The 19,267-nt window shown below is 44.0% G+C and overlaps 1 protein-coding gene across 9 annotated transcripts in view; it reads right to left on the bottom strand.

The window, feature by feature from the left end:
• Positions 1 to 19,267, bottom strand: part of LOC110379817 (POU domain protein 2) — a 125,701-nt gene that overhangs the window by 43,171 nt on the left and 63,263 nt on the right. For 4 of the 9 annotated variants that reach the window (XM_049840731.2, XM_049840732.2, XM_049840735.2 and 1 more), the window contains one exon: positions 11,162 to 11,264. The exons of 3 other annotated variants lie outside the window; for them this stretch is intronic. In XM_049840731.2, coding sequence (XP_049696688.2) covers positions 11,162 to 11,264 — 103 coding nt within the window. Of the gene's footprint in view, positions 1 to 4,315; positions 4,591 to 4,661; positions 4,856 to 11,161; positions 11,265 to 19,267 lie in introns of those variants that run through there. 2 more of the 9 variants (XM_064037422.1, XM_049840733.2) reach the window with 2 other exon arrangements.

Raw genomic sequence — 19,267 nt, 5'->3', positions numbered from 1 at the left:
AAAAGATAATAAGTGTTAACAATAGTAATAATGGAGCTTTGTGCAACTGACGGGCAGTGTCTTAAGTATGAATGTGGATGTAGAGGGTGAACATCAAAGATAATATGGCAGGATTGTATGAAAGATACGAATAAAAAGGGAGTGAATGTCAGTATGACAAGTGTCAGAGAGGAATGAAAACATAAAACCTGCCTCGCCGACCCCAAATAACATTTTAAAGTGCAGAGAGAAGAAAGGAGTTTTCTGAGGCCTACTTCCTAAGATTATTGTGTTGCTGATACACTGTCCAGTGAAGGCGCCGCCAGTGGGGACCGAATTGTAATACTCATTATGTTCTCACATTTTAAATTATGTTCGAAAAATCAAAAACTCTTTAAAAATATACTACAGCGTAAAAGGGTTAAGAAACAAACTAACTCTATTTTGTAATCATCATTATGTAAGGACGGAGTCCCGTGCTGTTTGTACTTTTTTAGATTTGAGGTTTTAACTTGCAAAATAATAACTACTAACATTTGAATTTACGCAAACGAATTGACCTAAATAACAGTTTTGATATGAAAGAAGTGTGACCTGTAGCAGTCACATGGTTCACAGCCGTACTCCCGACAGCGAGGCTGGCTGTCAGGCACAAGTAGGCGCGCATCGCGGCCGCTCCGTCGGCTGCTGCACTCGCTCCTGCTACATTTGTCTGTTTGTATCATACACTTTGAAGCTATTGAAAAGATTTGTAAACATCTTTTACTGTTGAGAAGCCACACCGTTGCTGAGTAATGTATCTAGGCTATATTATATTCTGGTACACGGCACCACAGCTAGTTTTTAATGATACGAATGTATGGACAGCACTACCTGCAATATAATGGATTGTCTGAGCACTGCCCTCACTGTAATTTTGTTAAAAACTTTGTTTTATAATAAGTGAACTGACAGCGGAAACTACTTTCCAATTTGAGACAACAATTAAGTTTATTTCGCAGCCGTTTTTAGAACTTATTTTAAGCTTTAATTTGTGGTATTGTAATAAGAAATTAATGGCATCTTTGTAAAGGAAAAAGCGAAATATTTTAGGTTCGTTTCTGACTTCGACATGTCTTTACATTGATCAGTTTCCCGTGGTCTCGCCCACATCTTGCAGGAACTACTACATTCACTCGGAATAACAACTATCCGTGCAATCAACCGAACTCAAGCTATCTGTCACCGAGTGTAATGTCAAGTGTTACAGTTGTTTTTCAGTGGAAGTGTCTCGTTTATTATGAGTTATTATTCTAAATGTAATCGTACTAAGTAGCACACAGTACATACATAGGTCTTGGAGTTATACTTGTTTATAACGGAATAGCCTTTCCTTGGCTGCGCACCACGGCTACAACGTCTGCACTGAGTAAGAGAGCTTTACTCAGGAAGTAGACAGGTATTCCGATATGAATACTTTAACTGTCTCCTAATGAACGTATTTAAACTATTCAGTGAAGAAAAAAAGAAAACAGTTTTTACACCTGAGCTTTGACAAAGGCAACTATTACTTTTCATCGATTTCGAATCTCTATTTCCCCTGGCTGGAGGCCTTAAATTCTAGGCATAAAAGGGGTAATTCCGGCTAAGCAGTACGCGGCCTCCTAGGCTGAAGTGCGAGATGCTATACCAAAAAAAAATAATCTCTATTTTCTATCTTTATCATAAAAACTTGTCTAGTATTTTGATTAATGTTGATGTTTATGATAATACAGATGCTAATATTATAAAACTAAAATGTTAGTTTTTTTGTTTCAATTAGGTAACTAATCTCAATAAAATATGTTCTAATTTAATATGTAAAATTAACAACAAACAGCACCTGTTTACATATTGTGCAATATACACCTATTTATATATCTAATACGTCTGTGGATGACCTGCTAAGTGTGATCTCAATACAAAAGATTTTCGGGAACAGAGACTGACCCAAGAAGTGTCATGATGATTGTATTTTTAAATCGACCTTTAGTATGATTTTGAGATGGTCCCATCGCTACAGGATCTAGGCATGTAAACTCAGACAAATAGCGAGAAACCCTCAAACATTGTATATTCAAGTGTACTTCCTCGTGTTGTGTGTCGTTTTATTGCAATCGCAAGCTCAATAATGGAGAAGGAACACAGTTTTTGGCTAAGTTGTACATATAGTCACGATAACTTTACACATTTACGATGGCACGACTGAAATGATTTAAAACTAAAACACAGACAAAAAAATAGACAAGACACAAAAGAAAAAGCTCCTTAAAAAAACAGAAAAGCGCAAAAGACATTTTTGCTTTCTATAGAAACTGATTTCCAGAACGATACGAAATGGCTTTTTCGCTTTTTTTGTTTTTTTTAAAGTCGTTTTTTTTTCATCACCAAACGCGCACTTTACTAAGATAACATCTATTTTATGTTACTTACTGCGTGAAATATTAGGTACACTACGTAAGGACAGACCTACATTATTCAAATATGCAATTTATTTTATAATACAAGCCGTACAAGCGCGTTCCCGACAGCCGCTCGTCATGTCTACACAATCCTACACCCGGAGTCATTGCTCAAATAAAACTGATTACGAATCAATATCCCGGTGTCCGAACGAAACGAAACAATCAAACCGCAGTCGTTATATCAAAAATACAGTGTTTGTAATGTTGGCTAATTTGGGCGACAGGTGCGCATAGCGTGCGCCCTCGCCGTGCCAAAGTTCAGCGCGCTCCCATGCGCGCGCGCACCGCTCCGCTCGCACCGCTCCCGCCGCTCCGCTCCGCCGCGAGCGAGCGACGCGACCGACACGTATTATTACACTCGTAAACAACGCGTGACTCCATCATCCGCTAATTCACTTAGGTAGATGACATTATTACAACCGAATTACACCTCGGAGCGACTCGCGCGCATTTTACATCGATTACATTGCGGTGATTTGATGCCGTTTCGATAGTAATTTTAATATAATTCGTGGGGAGTGCGATAAAAACGCCATTAGTGTATTGTCTAGCGTACGGGAAGATGAAGAAATTAGTGATGATTGTCATCGCCGATGATTTGTGTTACGCAGCGCCGAGCGGCACCTGTGCGCCTGACTGCAGTCGGCTACACTGTCGTGCGATGATTCGCTAACAGACAACAGACGAGACATGGTTTAGTCCAGCACGAAACGCCGTGAGTTCCCCATTCTCGCTCCCTAACGTCTTTACTAGCTTATAATAAATGTGTAGCGGCAGGAAGGTACATGACACTCGACATCATATCGCGAGATGAAGTTGCTCATGCGGTGCGAGCGGAGCGGTGCGAGCGAAGCAGTGCGAGCGGAGCGGACGGAGGTGACAAAGGCTCGCGTAAGAGACTTAATATTATTTGCGAAGGGAGGGCGCGCTCCCGCGGGACAACCCTTGCCTGACCCCGCTAAATCACAATACGCCACCTGACCCCACATAAGTTCCGATAAGGGATTATTGTCGTATTACTTGCGCGCAGTTATTTATAGGAGCCGCGCACCTCGCCGTCACCCGACACCGTCAGCCGTCACCCGCGCCCCACGCGCATTGTTTGACCTCTCTGTTCACTATTCTTCAGAAGTTCTCATTTATTGTAAGCTCCTTTCGAAGGAATTTCAATGATTACAATAAACATCGTTGAATGTAATAACTTATTGGTTAATCAATAAAATAAGAATCCAAGTAATCATTATTTTATAAGAATTAATTAAAATAGCTACTTAGTAAGAAGAATGGCTCCTGACGCCGAGCTAATCATAATAAATATTAATTATTTAAATAACCTAATTAGATAGGCAAAAGCATTAGTTTACTGCTTTTTTATATATTTAGCGAGGGCTAGTTTCAAGTAAAATTATCTACATGATAAAGGTCATAAAGTGCGAAAGAAGTTAGCGTGCCGGCGCGTGTACACCGCGCCGCATGTACACCGTGGCGAACTGACCACACTTACATAGGTACTTATATCATTATTCTACGTTTAATTTTCGAAAATGAACTTTTTTGAAGATTCTTCTAATCTTTACGGTACATATTCACGATTTATGTAAATAAATATCTTGTAAGTTGTCAGTTGAAACTGTGCTTCACATAAAATTAATTGTTTTGATGATAAGTAGGGACAACGACAGAGAAATAACAAGCACAGGCTATCACTTCAAAGAGAAAGTTGTGATTAGATTACTTACTAATCATTGGTTGCAATCCACTTGTATAATGTGTACAGGTTGACAAGTTGTCACAGTGGAGCACGTCAGCGTGACATTACAGTGACCTGTCAGTGAACTAAACATAGCGCTTACCGTGTACAGCGGACTGATGTTCCCGAGCGTACGGAACTAACGTTTGCGACTGTATGAACATCACTAATCACAATATTTTATTCAGATTCGGATTAATTAGCAGTGAGCGGTGTCGAGCGAGCGACTTGACGAATGTAATCGAACTTCGGCGACGATACGACAACGATCAGCTAACGAACACTAGCGACTTCCTACACAACCATTCAACGACAAATATCGCACTGAAGAGTTGCGTACGCGCAATAACAAATGCGCCTATCGCAAGTTAGGAGGGTTTGGGCACGTGGAGCGCGGCCGGTGCTGGGGCACTGTTTGTTTACCGAGCACTGCACTGGGCACTACTGACCGTGGCGCTGCTGGTCGCGGGGCGGCGGCGGCCAGGCGGGCAGCTCGCGCAGGCGCATGGAGCAGTCGAGCGGCTGGTCGCGCACGGCCAGCGCGGGCATGGCGCGGCCGCGGCCGCCGGTCCTGGGTCGCGCCGTCTCTTCGGTGCGAGCGTCCGCCCACCGAGCGCGTCCGTGAGACACTGCCGTGCGAGCGCCGCTTTTTTCCGACGGTTTTTTTCGCGGGGGCGGGGCGAGGCGGTCGGCCAATGGCGGCTCGGCCCCCCCGCCCGCCGGCCGCCGCCCCCGCGTCTCTACTCTTATTTACGTGCCGTATATTAAAAGGGTTTTCCGCGTGCCGTTATGGATTTTCCTCGGCGTCGTATGTAAAGCGCGGCGCGGCGAGGCTCGGCCGGTCGCCCGCGCTCTTCGCTCCGACCGCTCACCATCCTCATCATGACAAAAACTTGCATCGCTCGTCCATTCATTTGGTCGGCGGCTCCAGTTTTTGTGATGTTGGATTTAGAGTTTGTGAAGGCTCACTGATTGAAATGAGTAGATCCGGCGTGGACGGAGGCAGCGCGCGGCCGTGAGGCTGGGCGGAGTACGTCTGCGGGCGTCGGTAATGAGTGGCTGTTGTTACGTCACCGGCGCGGGGTCACTGACCGGCCGCAGACGAAGCCTGAACTTGAACCTGAGCGGCTAATTAACATGTGACAGCACGTCACGCGACACGCGCCCTGCCTGCAGCGCTGCAACTGCTGGTAGCTATGAGCACAACACCGCACTCTCCCTCTCCAGCTGGCAGGTCCACCAGATGGACTTAACAAAAATTCTTCAAGACTCTACCTATGTCATATGATCAAACATTTATTTGAACAAGAACACAATCTTACCATCGGGAATAAATAAAAAGAGTTAGGGTTTGTATAGCAGGTAACTACTGCATCAAATATTCCATCCGTCTATTAAGTCGATAGCAACTCAATAGTCATCATTCAAATGTCAATTACTGTTAATTAGTTCATCATTAAGTAAGATATCGGGGACGAGATTTAAATAAAAGTTCATTAATTATGTAGTCATCAGCCAGTTATCTCAACATTGAGTTTGATTAAAATTCTCTACAATAGGATAGGTACTTATTGAAGTTACCTGAAGAAGATGAAATCGATTCGTGAACAAAGCTCAGCGTGACACTCGTACTTGTGTGTGGGAGATAAGATGTGTGTAGTGACGTCACGAGCACCTTCCCGCAGACAGAGCAGCACCCACAGGTGCAACACCCGGTACCAAGTGTGCATCCAACTATTATTAGTTGTTTATAATGAAATAATTAGCTTTCACGTGTATGACAGTTAAACATTGCGGAGAAGAACAACTAGTTGTATGTGTGGTTACAACACAACAGTGAACTTACTCGCCCGAAATACTTAGCTCTTCTTTATACACTTTTATTTTATTTTATTTTATTTATTAGGTACAGAAACAGATAACAGGTTATAGGTACAAGAAATAGAAAATAATAAGAAAAACACAATAAATGAACCTGAGACCCAATTATAACTGTACACAGCTTACACAATAAGCAATGCTACGTTCTACTTACATAAGTTATTAAAAATAAAGAAAATGAATTTTAATGAGACATCTAACATGGAATTTTATATTTAAGATAAAAAAAAATTAAAACGTCTTTCTATACTAAAACAGTAAAGTATTTTTTTGTTTGTTTGTTTTTTCCTCAAGACTCCCGAAACTAAACTAGGTCCGAGTAACAAAGTTCCCTCGGGACGCGGGTGAAGCCGCGGGAATAAGCTAGCTATTTCATAACATAAATCAGATCACATAGACCTAATCACCAATAATGAATCCATTTTATTACGTGCTGCAGGTGAGGGCGATTTGTTCATCTTTAGATCAAATTTGTGGCACTATCTCAACCGGCTGACTAGCTAGAAAAATCATTAACTAAATTGGACTTATTTTCACTTATTGTCGTGTAACCCCCAACATTGTATATTGTGGGGTGACGGCACGTGGTGTTACACACCGGGGTGAGCGTCATGTACGGCACGGGCGCGACAACACGTCGGTATCGGCGACACATCGCTCCCGGTGCAGCACGCTCTGCCTCGACGGCGGGATGTGGGCCGCGTCACCTGCTCGCAGCTGCCGCCCCCGCACCTGGACCACGCCGCCCCTCTGCCGAGCTGTCGCAGCGCACACAACGCATGCAGATTTATGTCCCAAATTGCGAATAACGCAGATCTACGTACAATGGAAATGACTCCGAACATACACAATCAATAGATGCGAGGGTAAAGCGTAGATCAGAACATCTACACTAACGTGGATGTATTCATTAACAATAGCGATGTGTTGTTTTGTCTTATGGGCCGCATTAGCAGCAGTAAAAAGCAAACGTTCTTTAAAAAACCGGTGAAAGCATCTCTCCGAACATTTAACAGCTAAAATCAGTTTATAAGTAAAAATACTGCAAATGTATTGTTAAGTCGACGGTCACAAAAAGTTCCGTTTGTTGCCGGACAACACAATAGTTACGGTACAAGTACAACCTCTGCAAGTAAATAATAAAAAACCCAATAATTGTCGGTTATAAAACGTTTTTTGTCAAAATACAAGGCAGCGTTAGTTTTTGTTAGTTAAAAGTTTTTAATGTTTATTGTATTTATCGAAATGTATTGTGAAGTATTAAACTATTACCGTACTATCTATTTAGTTATAATTGGTTTTGAAAGCTTTCTATTTATGGCTGCTGCCCAATGCAATCTAGATGAACAGGCACCGCGGCGTCCAGATCATCCAGATAGCGCTATTCTGTGTTCATCATTACGCAACATGCTCGATATACCACTACAAATTAAACAATCACATTAGTTAAGATTCAGTTCGTTTTTAAACTACTGCAATCATAATTAAACAAAAATAATAAGCTCTTTATCTATTTACTTAAACCGTGCTTCCAGTATTAATTTGTGGCATATTACATCTACGTAAGATATACTCGTAGTGAGGGAGGGTGACATCACAGCCGACTTAGAGAAGTGCTCAGTAAGTGAGGGCTCAGCCAGCAGCACTGTCTACTGGCGACCACCACCAAGTGAACTGAGAGGGAGGACAAAACTGAGCTCGTCTGTTTGTGCACAGAACGACCGGTTGCGACAGTAGTACCACACGCAATGGAGGTTCTGACACTGTTTACTATCAGTACTCCACTTTAGTACTGCCGTGGTTTAATGTGCACTATCATTTATCTATGTAAAGTATCCGCTGACCCGCGTCTCCCGGGTCCTAGTTCTCCCCATGAAAAACATCCCAATAATTGCAGCCAACTATTTGAATCGTCAAAGCTTACAACCAGAAAACTACTTTCGCAAGAGGACTACGAAGAAGCGGGAATGCAGCTCTAGTTTTGTAACTCGATTTGGAATTTATTGTTTTAATGGTACTTAGTTAAATAAAACTGTATAATAGTGAATTACAGTTGTATGACACCAGAGTATGTTCTACAATCAGACGACACTACGCACATGTGCACGACTTCTGCATAATGACAGGCAGACGAGAGCGCGAGGTTCTGATGCTGTAATGTCTGTCGAGTGACACTCGTAGCTCCGTCAGTGAGATCTCATCGGCACGGGGGTACTATGCCAACCAGACAGAGAGAACTTACGACTGACAGATAAGTTAAATTGACAAATACTTAGTATTTGTGTCTCTGCCTGTGGCGTTTTAGGCAGAGGTCAATTAATCCATATTTGAAAAGGTATCCTTTAGCGGGTTGTTGTTAACTTTAGCAAGTTTTAAGATTTGTAAGTGTTCATAGCGATAGTGTTCCGTTGTGAGAGTTTCGATGATTTCTGTTGAATTTGTCTTATCAAATTCTGATCACTGACCATTCTGTCAATGTATATAATTTGTTCGTCATACTTCCGTGTATACTGTAGGAAACATGGCAGGAGCTGGTCTGCATCGTAATACGACATTACTGCAGAGGACGCGTGCGTCGCAGGATGTGCGCGCACGCATGAAGGCCGCGCTCGCCGGGCACACACAGCTCGACCGGCAGGCAGCCACAGCACGGCACAGCACGGCACAGCACCCGGCTGCGGGTCCACTCACGCTATTAATTACTTTAAAGAGTAATGGAAAAGGGTCCAGCGCGGCGAGGGCGGACAGATGTGATTGTTATCACTACTCCCTCTCCAGCTATTGTGTCGTGCCAGCGACTGACAATGTGATACATGTCTGTCACCAGCATACAACGACTACGTAAATACGTAATACACACAATATCTGTTTATATTTATACTGTAACAAAAGATAACGTCTTTCAATTAAAGTTTGCAGTCGCTTAATCTTGATGTTGTCATATTATCGATTGTAGTTACCCTTTATTGCGCACTTGTAATATAAATACTTGAATGCACAGCGAGCCAATTTGTTAACATGTTTATAAAAAGCGGAGACTGCACCCTCTCGCCTTACCCTTTGGGTTAAGAGGCGTGCACACGGGCGCGGGACACTACAAGTAAACACGAGACACTTGTCTGTAGGGGCCTTTGTCTGGAGCAGTGCGTGACGTCACCCGAGCTGATCACAGACAATGGTGCAGGTGCGGGAGCCACCTTCCCTTATCAATGGAAGTGTTGCAAGACTACTGTACAAATACATGCCCTGAGCTCTCCTTACTAGTCCGTGCCTGAGACAGTGCTTTTGATTTGGATCTGTTCATGATGGGTGCTTACTGCTCGTGTATTTTTATTTGCTTGGGACTTGAATAATTATCTTCTTAGAAACATCATCAAAAAGCTGTTTATTTCACTAGCTACTGGTATCTTTCTTCTTTGTATGTCACTCAATAAAAACAGACTGACAATGATATACAAAACGTAATTGGGTAACATGTAACAACGCATTTTATTTGAAGTAAGTAAATGTAGGCAGCTTGTGCAGTTAAATGAGATTTGTAAAGCGCAGAGAGACGAATGGAGAGCAATATTTGTAGAATGCGCCCCTTGCCTGATACCCCCAACTTGGGGTAATGAAATCAATTTAGTCGCTCGCGAGGGCTCCGGCGAACATATTTGCGGCTGACAGACAGGTAAACGAGTTCGATTCCCGCTCACTTGAAATTTTACTGAGGTGTGCTTAATGGAGGTTCAAGTGTAGGTGAACCGGTGTTATCCGTGAAATATAAAATGACGCTGAAGTGGGCCAGTTTGGCGCAGCTCCAACTCCGCCGCGGCTAAGTACTGCCAACAGGCGACCGCTAACTACTGATGACGTGCCGCCACTTCGCACCGACTCCAAACTGTTGCGAATATACCTCGCTACTGCTTCAAATATATTATTGATAGTGTGCGACTTCTGATGAGTAGACACGTAATGTGGTGCGAGGCTGGAGTCCGGCAGTGCTCCTGCATTATAGATACACTGCAGCTGTTGACTACCTAATATTTGTGTGAGCGCGCTTTTCATAAATTGTGCATTATCAAATCCCAACTTGGTCAACATTGCGTTATTTCCAAAGTTTTCTTGTGCGTATGGAACCAAGTGTAAGGTTCCACAAAAGCAACATTTTGCTGTACAAATGTTGCCAGCAATATCTGATCTAGGGTAACCTAGCGTCTATCCATGTGACGGACTAAAATAAATATAATCTAAGGAATTATCTTTGATTCAATACACATCCCACTGGTTTTGATAATAATTATATGTTTGCTTTATAGTGTAATGTAAGGAAAGAGTTAGGAAGTGACAACTTGAATACATAGTCAAGTAAATTGTTCGCACGAGAGCTTTATGGCATTGTCACGTGTGGCTCATTAGCAGCTGTTTTACATTTCAATAAAGTAACGCTGGTTAAGGAAAACATCTTCACTCCGTTATAGCCTGGTGACGAGACGAGAGGACGCTGATGTGATCTCCGCATGAGTACCGCGGGACTGCGCTACTAACAGTTATTTTAATGTCGATATCGCTCCGGAAAATGCCAGCTATTTATTAAGTAGACATAATGAACCTGTACCAACTACTTTAGCTTACCTACATACACGCAGTCTAGCAACGATACTGAACTGCAGGACAGTTTTTGTGAACACATATGCAGCAGCAGGACCGGCTCATTTACTTGATATATTTATCATTTATTGTGATACGAGTATTGCTTCACTGTACTGATTGAATGTATAATGCGAGACCGGCACGTGAGTAACTGCTGATCGCCGAGTTCGTTTTATATCGTCATAGGATTAAATCACTCGTAGGCTATTGAATATAAATGGCGTCATTGAATATAACTCAAAATATATGCTAGATCTCGATAAGAAAGAGTAGGTAAACTCATTATTATTCGTAAACACTTCTTTGATATTCGTAAGCAAACTTAATCTAAACGAACTTAAACACTTTCGGAACTAATGTGTTTAGAAGATGTCGTGCGTGTATTCCCGACACACTGGTGCCGCGTGCTGTGTGTGTGTGTGTGTGTGTGTACCTGTGATGACGGAGGGCCGGGGCGGCGGCGGCGCGGAGGCCTGCAGCAGGCGCGCCAGCCGCGACGCCGGGTACACCAGCCACGACGTCGGCTCGCGCCGTCTCTGCAACAACAACACTGCTCTAACTAACCACATCATGACATGCACATTACTAAACAGGTACCGTGTCAGCTATTAATCAATAGCTAACCTACTGCCGATTGATAGTAGCTCCCCCTAGAGATGTTCGACTACCAATAATCCCTTCTTAAAGAAAGTATTGTTACAATCTCATAAATCAAGTGTGAGCCGAAACGTGTCACAGATTAGGGGCACGTGAGGCGGCGGTGCGCGCGCGCAACCCTTCCGCGCACAGGTGCCGCGTTAGAACGCATAAAAACCCTTAGAAAAACACAAGGACGCGCGTGCCGACACAAAAAACGCTACAACCCTTTGTCCCCGGCGTGGTGTGCGCGATTGTGAGCTCATTATGTGGGTATCTAACGCCGACCCTCTGCCGGAACTAATTAGCTGTTAGATTACCGGCGCTTCTTTGTAACCTGTTAGTGCTATTATCGAGCCGTTCCACGCTGTGTGTGCTCTAATGCTAACCCTTTGTGAGACGCTCCGCAGAAGGGATCGCTCGGGCTGGCGGCTCAGATACATAATTGAACAGCCTTAAAGCGGTACATAGCGCGAGCCTTCCCTTCAGCGATATCGCAATATAAAGTGGTGTGCACATAGCGCGGGAGGCGTCGCGACGGAGGCGGTGCTCCGTCTCGCTCGGTAATGTATTCACGTTTCCCGAGCCGCTCATTTTTTATCGCAGTCGCGCGGCGCATTAGAATTTCCAGGCGAGAAAATCTCACGCACACCGCGGCGCGCGGGCTGCCACTGCACTCGCGACCTTACGCCCCGGACACAGGGTGCACGGCGCGCAGCCCGGCGGCGTGTGTGCAGGGGGGTGCGGCGGCGCGCGGGGAGGGGGCGGGAGGCTCGCTACATTGTAAATTCGCGCGGGGAAATGCGGGCGGGCGGCGAGGCGCGGCCGGGCGGCGGGCGCGGGCGGGGGGTGGGTGCGGGGTGCGCGGGGGGGAGTGTGCGGCTCGATAAGGAGCGTCCTCAGCGTCTTCCGCTCGGCCGCCGCCAGCACCACCGGCGACGACCACTAGCTCGCAGCAGGTCTACCGCCAGCATCACAACGATGTCATTCAGCCCTCACTACAAACAGCCTACATTTGCAGAAACTAACAACTACATTGTGGTCAACAAAATACATTCATTTCATAAGCTATGATGGGCACAATCAACAAAGGCTTACTGAAGTATAAGTTACTTACTACATAGTTGATAGTGAGTAGTATCTATTTATTGACTACAAATATGACAGTGGTGGGTGGTGTTATCAGTGAGCAGGGCTGGGCGTCCCCCGGCGCTGGCCGCGCGCGATACGCAATCGGCGGCGGACACTCTCGCGCCTGAGCGCGCCGCCTGCTCAACACATCACACTACTCGTAAACTGACCCAACTGCCTGAACAACAGGACCCAGCTACATGGAAATGTATTCACATGAGTTACGCATTATGTTGTTGTCCTATGCGCGTCGTTTCCAATGTTGCCTTTTTCATAGATTCATTGCAACAAAGTCTAATCTCTAACAATCAGTACTGTACTGTCCAGGTTCTGAGCACCTCTCTGTCATAGTTTATTTACAAATTTTCCCTTTAAAATGAATATATCTACCGCCGATTAAGGTGCCATAGGCCAAGAGTTGCCTATAGCTTAAATAAGTTATTATTAAGCACAGTAGTGTGTATATGTTGTGCTAACATCAGTAGGCGCGTTACCGAGGCACGTGAGATGACATCTGCCAGGTCCCGGAGCACACGCCGTGAATGTTAACCGGCAGAGTGCGAGAACTACCCAATTATGTGCCGATAAAGGAAAATATTCAGGAAGCGTCTCCGAGCCTATTTACTTACTGGCCACTCAGAGCACACAGACACGATAAAAGAGTCTCGCTGCCATTCATGAAGATAACTCAGTAACTCATTCGTGAGGTAGCAGATAGTTTGATTGAATACATACGACTAGAAGTGGTAGCTATACGACAGAGTGAGCACGTAGCACGCGAGTGTCGTAATTAACGCGAAGCAGAGGACGCGTCATTTGAAACTTGTATGATATTAAACAAAGCCGAGCGTCGGAGTTGACCCGTCCTCCCCCCCCCGCCCCCTCCCGCCCCGCGACCACCCTCCCTCCCCCCGGAGCCTCCATCCTCCTTATCTTTTGAAATGTTATTTAACGGGACATTTTGTTTGTTGGGTTCGGGAGTCGGGAGTCGGCTCCACCATCAATATAAATGTGTTTCAGGAAGGATTATCTCTCGTTGGGTCTCCTGGTAACTCAAAGCAGGTGCTCATTGTCAATCAGTAGCCCATCATGATTAGCTGATATAGGACAGGACTTAGAACTCGTCCGGCACTTGTATAAACTACAGAAGAATGATGGACGTTTTCAAAACATCAAACACTATTTAATACCGAATAATGACCGATTCATTAATTTGAGTCGGTGCACCTGTGCATGTATGTGCTGAACATCGACATTGTCTGCCAGTACCCCCGCCTTACACGACGATGTAACATTGACATTCAGTGGCGATGTTTTCCTCAACACCGACACATCAGAGTCTGTAACTCCTACTGGCTACCGACACGGCTCCGGATAAACTATATTGTCCGTGTGGCTCATCCATTAAGATTAATTCTTTTATTATTGTTTGTAATGCAAATGTTTCCATATAAATTACAATTTAAATACACAAAGCATATGTATGAAACTGTAGCGTGACTCTTAGCAAATACGAAGCCTCTTACGACAGAAAGGGATGAAAAGGTAAACATTCCGATATCGTTGAAATTTGATACCATCAATTAAGCTTACATCTGAATTAAGTTGCACTTTAATATTCATTTGCACCCATATTTGCAATAGAGCCACATACTTATATTGCAATCACCAAGTACGTAGTGGTAGGGATTAATAAAGGGTGCCTAACAGTTACACTAGAAAAAAAAGGGTTTGCAAAAAACAAGGCACAGGCTGTGAATTTCGATGCTCTGCCTAGTTCAGTATTTCAACATAGGACTTCAGAAATGCGGTCTCAGCAGTCTCGTATCATATAATTGTAAATTAATTAATTAGTTGAACAGCAAGCAGTGTACTTTGGTCCGCGACAACGCGTTTCACTGTACACTGTGATGTACATACAGTGTACTCTGTGATGTACAGTGTACACCGCTCTCACCTTAGTGTGTCTACTGCTGGACTTAACAAACATCATGATACCTAACTAAGAGTGCAGTCATTTTAATTTGACTGTATTAAGCCTAAAACACAGGTTTTTACCTACTGTGTGTTTGCTTTACAAGGTCAGAAGTTTTAATAAAGTTTATTTATAACTTGATTCAGTAGCGAAGGCTGCAATGTCAGAAATGTTAATGTAATGTATGTATCCCTGACAGTAGTTAAACTCAAATTAATGCTCAATCCTCCTTCGTGTGAGAGGAGACCTGTGCCCAGCAGTGGGACGACATAAAGGCTGTAACGAACGAGTAATTATACTTACCTAATCTATAAAAGAATGAAATACCGGTTAGTATAGCTTTATCTGCAAGCATGCTGAGTAGCAACTTGTAGCAACAGTAGGCAGTATGAATGTGACTGTGTCTAGCAGTAAGTACTACTGAACATACATAAGTAAGTCCCGACGTGAGGAATAGCTGAAGCGCACATACTATGCATGCACTTTTCTAGATCACTTTAGTGTTAAACTTTCACACTCCCGAACGTGCAGGTTAACTATTAAACTGCAGATACATTTATATGTAAACTGCTGTCCCAACTCCACTCTCTAGATCTATTTTTTTTTTATCAAAAGCTTATCACATTGCAATTCATTTGATATGAGGATCAAATGATTGTAACCAAAGGGAAACAGTGCTGAACTTGTCCACCTAAACTTTATAATATTTCAGTTTTTTTTTGTAATTTTAATTGGTGTTTATAATGATGAATATTACTTATATCTATATCGGGTGTGTCGTATACCTAATCACATTAAATTAAATACGTTAATATACTTACTAGTTAACATATTTATGTCGATCAGCACAAAAAAAAATCAAACAAAGTAAATAGAATAAAAATGTGCGAGTATTAGAACACCATATAAGAGTCAGTCAGTCATAACAAACAACTGAAATTCTCCCTTGAAACCTGACAGCTGTCAACTGATCAAAACATTCGATACCCTAACTTTATCTCTGCTTTACACATGATTTTGTAAATTATAAAAAACGAAAAATGACTCCTAATGAGGCCAAACTACTGAATGTATTAGGTTATTTTTTTACAATTCGCCATACAATATTATAAAGTCTATGTGATAGGATTTCATGTGGTTAGGTACGACACACCCGATATATCTTGGTGTTCCCTTTGTTACTTTGGAGGAGGAACTTCATTTATTTTTAACACTTGAAATTGCACCTTTTACCTATGAAAAGGCTTTGGTTATGAATGTGTACAGTGTACCTATTCAAAGTACCCTAAATATTAAACCAATGTGCTTCTATAACGTTGTCAAGCGGAGTTGGCGCTGCGTATACTAGGAACTGGACGTGTGTGACAACGCTAGCTCAGTAACACGAGGCAGTGAGATCGCTGCGCAGTCGCAGCTTGCCGCACTCGATAAATTGACTTTAATACATAATACCGTTGCGCGCCCGCGGCAGGACAAGTGTGACGATAATTAATAACAAATGCAGCATGTGCATGCGCCGGCGAGGTCAAGGCCAGCCCAAGTGGAGCGATTAACTGCCTGCAAAGGTCACTCGTCGTGTAACGGGACTCCCCGCGGCCCCCTCGCCCCGCTCGCTCATTCACACGACACGCGAGTGCTGCGCGGGGCAGCTCGGGGCAAGGTGCGGGCTGCACTGCCGACTGCACGGGACACTGCGTCCAACTCACTGCATCAGCTCTTACGCCGATACTCCTAAATAAATCAAGTAACTATAAACTTGATGAGTCTCCTATGTGAGCTTCTGCCAACTGACTCAGAACTATGGATGGAATATAACACATTGTGTAAATAAGGTTCACAAAGTAATACCTGTGTACGTATGAACTATGTATTTAATTAAAGGGTTAATGAAGTTAGAACACATGAAGCTCACACTAAACGCACATAATATAATTTGATGCAAAGCCTGTCGTGATTGCAGTTTAACGTGTGTCCGCTCGAGCTGCAGCATGTATCGTGGGAAACAGGCACTAAACCGAAGTTGATCGATCAGCGAGGAGTATGTCAAATTGTGACTGTTAACGGCAATGTCTGCGGTCTGTATCGCGGCCAGTTTTTGTTTGAGCGCGATGCCGGCGATACCCGACACGCCACGCTGCCTACAGAAGGCCCACTGCCCAGAGTGCCATCATCTGGTTAACATAGCTGTTCAGGCTTCGTTGCTTTGTAATGTTCAACGTTGCATTCAACAAGTCGGTTAAACAGCTATTTTAACCCCGGCTGCGACTTATACACCTTTACTAATAAAGAAGAGCATACTACAACTACATATATGCTCAATCTCACTACCACATGCTAGTGGTAGAACTCCCGTGAAAGCATTATGTTGCAGGAGTCGTGCAGCGAGGAGCGGCGTGCAGTGCGCCTTCTGCGCGCGCGCCGTCACGGCGGTGTTGCCAACCACTCGACTGCGCATGCGCTAATCGTGTTTAATTGCGCGGCTTCGCTCGTCCCTCTCCTGCTTTACGATGCGCCCGCGCAACACTATAAAACGCGCTTGTTAACCACCCTTATATGTATGTATCTTTGTAGAGAGTAAGCATAAAGGTTCTCATTTGTACCTAATGCTCATCTCGACATTTCTCTAAGTCTGTGAGTCATCTGTCGAGTGTGAGAGTGATCTCTGGTGTTGAGCATGTTGGAAGCTGGAACACGTGCGGCGTGGTGACGGACCTAGTGGCCGATATGTATGTGCGGCGCGTGTGCCGGACAATGGTCGTCGCGACGCTTCGGGGAAGGAAGCGCGGCCCGGCCACCTGCGCGCGCGCACCTCGCGCCGCACATACCAAGCTGCCGGAGGGGCGATGCTAATCAATAACTCACAATATTAGTAATAAGCTGCGCATTAGCAGGCGAGCCTCGTCCCGCACTGCGCCCGCGCGCAACTCGCCCGGGCCGCGCTGCGCCTGCGCGTTCCCACCGATGCCACCGCTGCTTTCATGTCGCCGACGTTACCATGAATTATTGGCCTGTCATGCAAATGATGTTTACTTGGATATTAATACAATGCACTCGGTTTATTGATTACTATTTAACCGATGGAGAAATGGTGATTAGACTACTTAACTATCATTACATAAAGAGCTTACCTAGCAGTGTATTATTGCAGACTTTTGCCGACTATGCAACTGCAAAGCAACAACTAGCAAATGCAGGCACGTGTTGGGACGATGTAGTAAACTTGTGAGCTACGCGTGCCTGAGTAAGATCTAAGATTACCAGGAACCGTTTAAATAATACGTATTAAACTTTTTTGTTAGAGCGAAGCCGTTTTTATGATAATGTTTAGGTAATAAAATAACAATCAACTTAGCTTTGTCATTGAGACATCAATGTATAACAAAGTGTTGTAACAGCTTAGAATGTGAGTCAGTCGCCACATTACGCTAAGTAGCTCGCCTGCATACATACCTAATGCCGCGGCTGTTCCCCGAACTGCGCTCGTAAACTGACATGTACTCACAATGTACGCAGGCGCTGGACACTGCCGAGCCGGGACTCGAACCCGCATTGGCCGCCGCGTACCACTCCTCACATACTTACATTCGGACCCTGGTGATTGGCGAACACTTAGTGCTCCTAACTTTGAATACTAATGACTCGCCGCTGCAGCATGATGCAAGCGATGACAATAGCCACATTACATGGTCACGTTACCTAACTATATACTATTAGACATCACAATTATGTGACACTTGGACTTGCTTATTAATTGCAATTGTTTAATGTAGTTAATATTATCTAGAACTATCATGTGAGCTAACTTGTTGTCCTGGGCACAGAAGGGTAACTCGCCGGTGCGCTGTGAGACGCACTCACACAACCATGTCGTTGTGATCGAGATAGTGTTAACGTCTTAGCAATAGCAGTTGTTTATGAGTACACACTATGTTGTGACAGACTATACAAATAAAAAGTCTAAAAAAGCATTACCTTAAAAAAAACGACAGATATTTAGGGTACGAAACTGAAGTTGATTACAACAGTACGCAGTATAACATTGCAGAGAGTTCAATCGAACGCATAAGGTGCAGTGAACAGGTGTTCCCATGCCATTTACATAATAAATTAATTAGTGCAGCTCATTGTCCCATAAAGTACGGAGGCAATAAACACTTTGGTCTACTTCCTGGCAGATAATCGTAATATTATCATAATGGGCATATTAATTCAGGTGCTTCAGTGAATCACGGGCGGCGGGGCGCGCATGCGCGTCACGAGCTGCGCAGGTGTGCGGCGCGCGCGCAGCATGACAAGCACACGCACACCACCACACCGTAGCAGCACGAGATCAACCGCGACCTTATTGCTTGCTAATAAAGCACATAATAGCCTGTCAGCCGGCGCGGCTGGGTATTTCGGCGATGGTATCGAGGATCTACACTACATTGTGTCGAGGTGTGTTTAGTCTGTTCCCGATAAGTCTCCGCAGATTAAACGCACACGAGACGTGAATATGAAGCAGATCTCAACAATTGTTTTTACAAACGATTTCTTCCGAAATACACTTACACTGGTATAATAGCCTCGTTATATAGGTACTACTTGTCCTGCATGCTCTTACTAGTTAATAGGACACGATTGGGTCTGTTTGTACTGTAGCAGCTTATAAGATAGTTGTCTTTATTTCAAGCATGTTGAGTAAGTCTAAAAAAATTGATAAAAGAGTAATGTTACCTAATAACTGAATATCAGTATTTGTCGTAGCGCTTGGTCTACGCGTGCGTAGTGTCGTAGCGCGCGCAGACGATATCTTTC

Source organism: Helicoverpa armigera, chromosome 13 (assembly GCF_030705265.1).
Source record: "Helicoverpa armigera isolate CAAS_96S chromosome 13, ASM3070526v1, whole genome shotgun sequence".
Classification (NCBI taxonomy): Eukaryota; Metazoa; Arthropoda; class Insecta; order Lepidoptera; family Noctuidae; genus Helicoverpa; species Helicoverpa armigera.
This window is presented reverse-complemented; position numbering and strand designations above follow the sequence as displayed.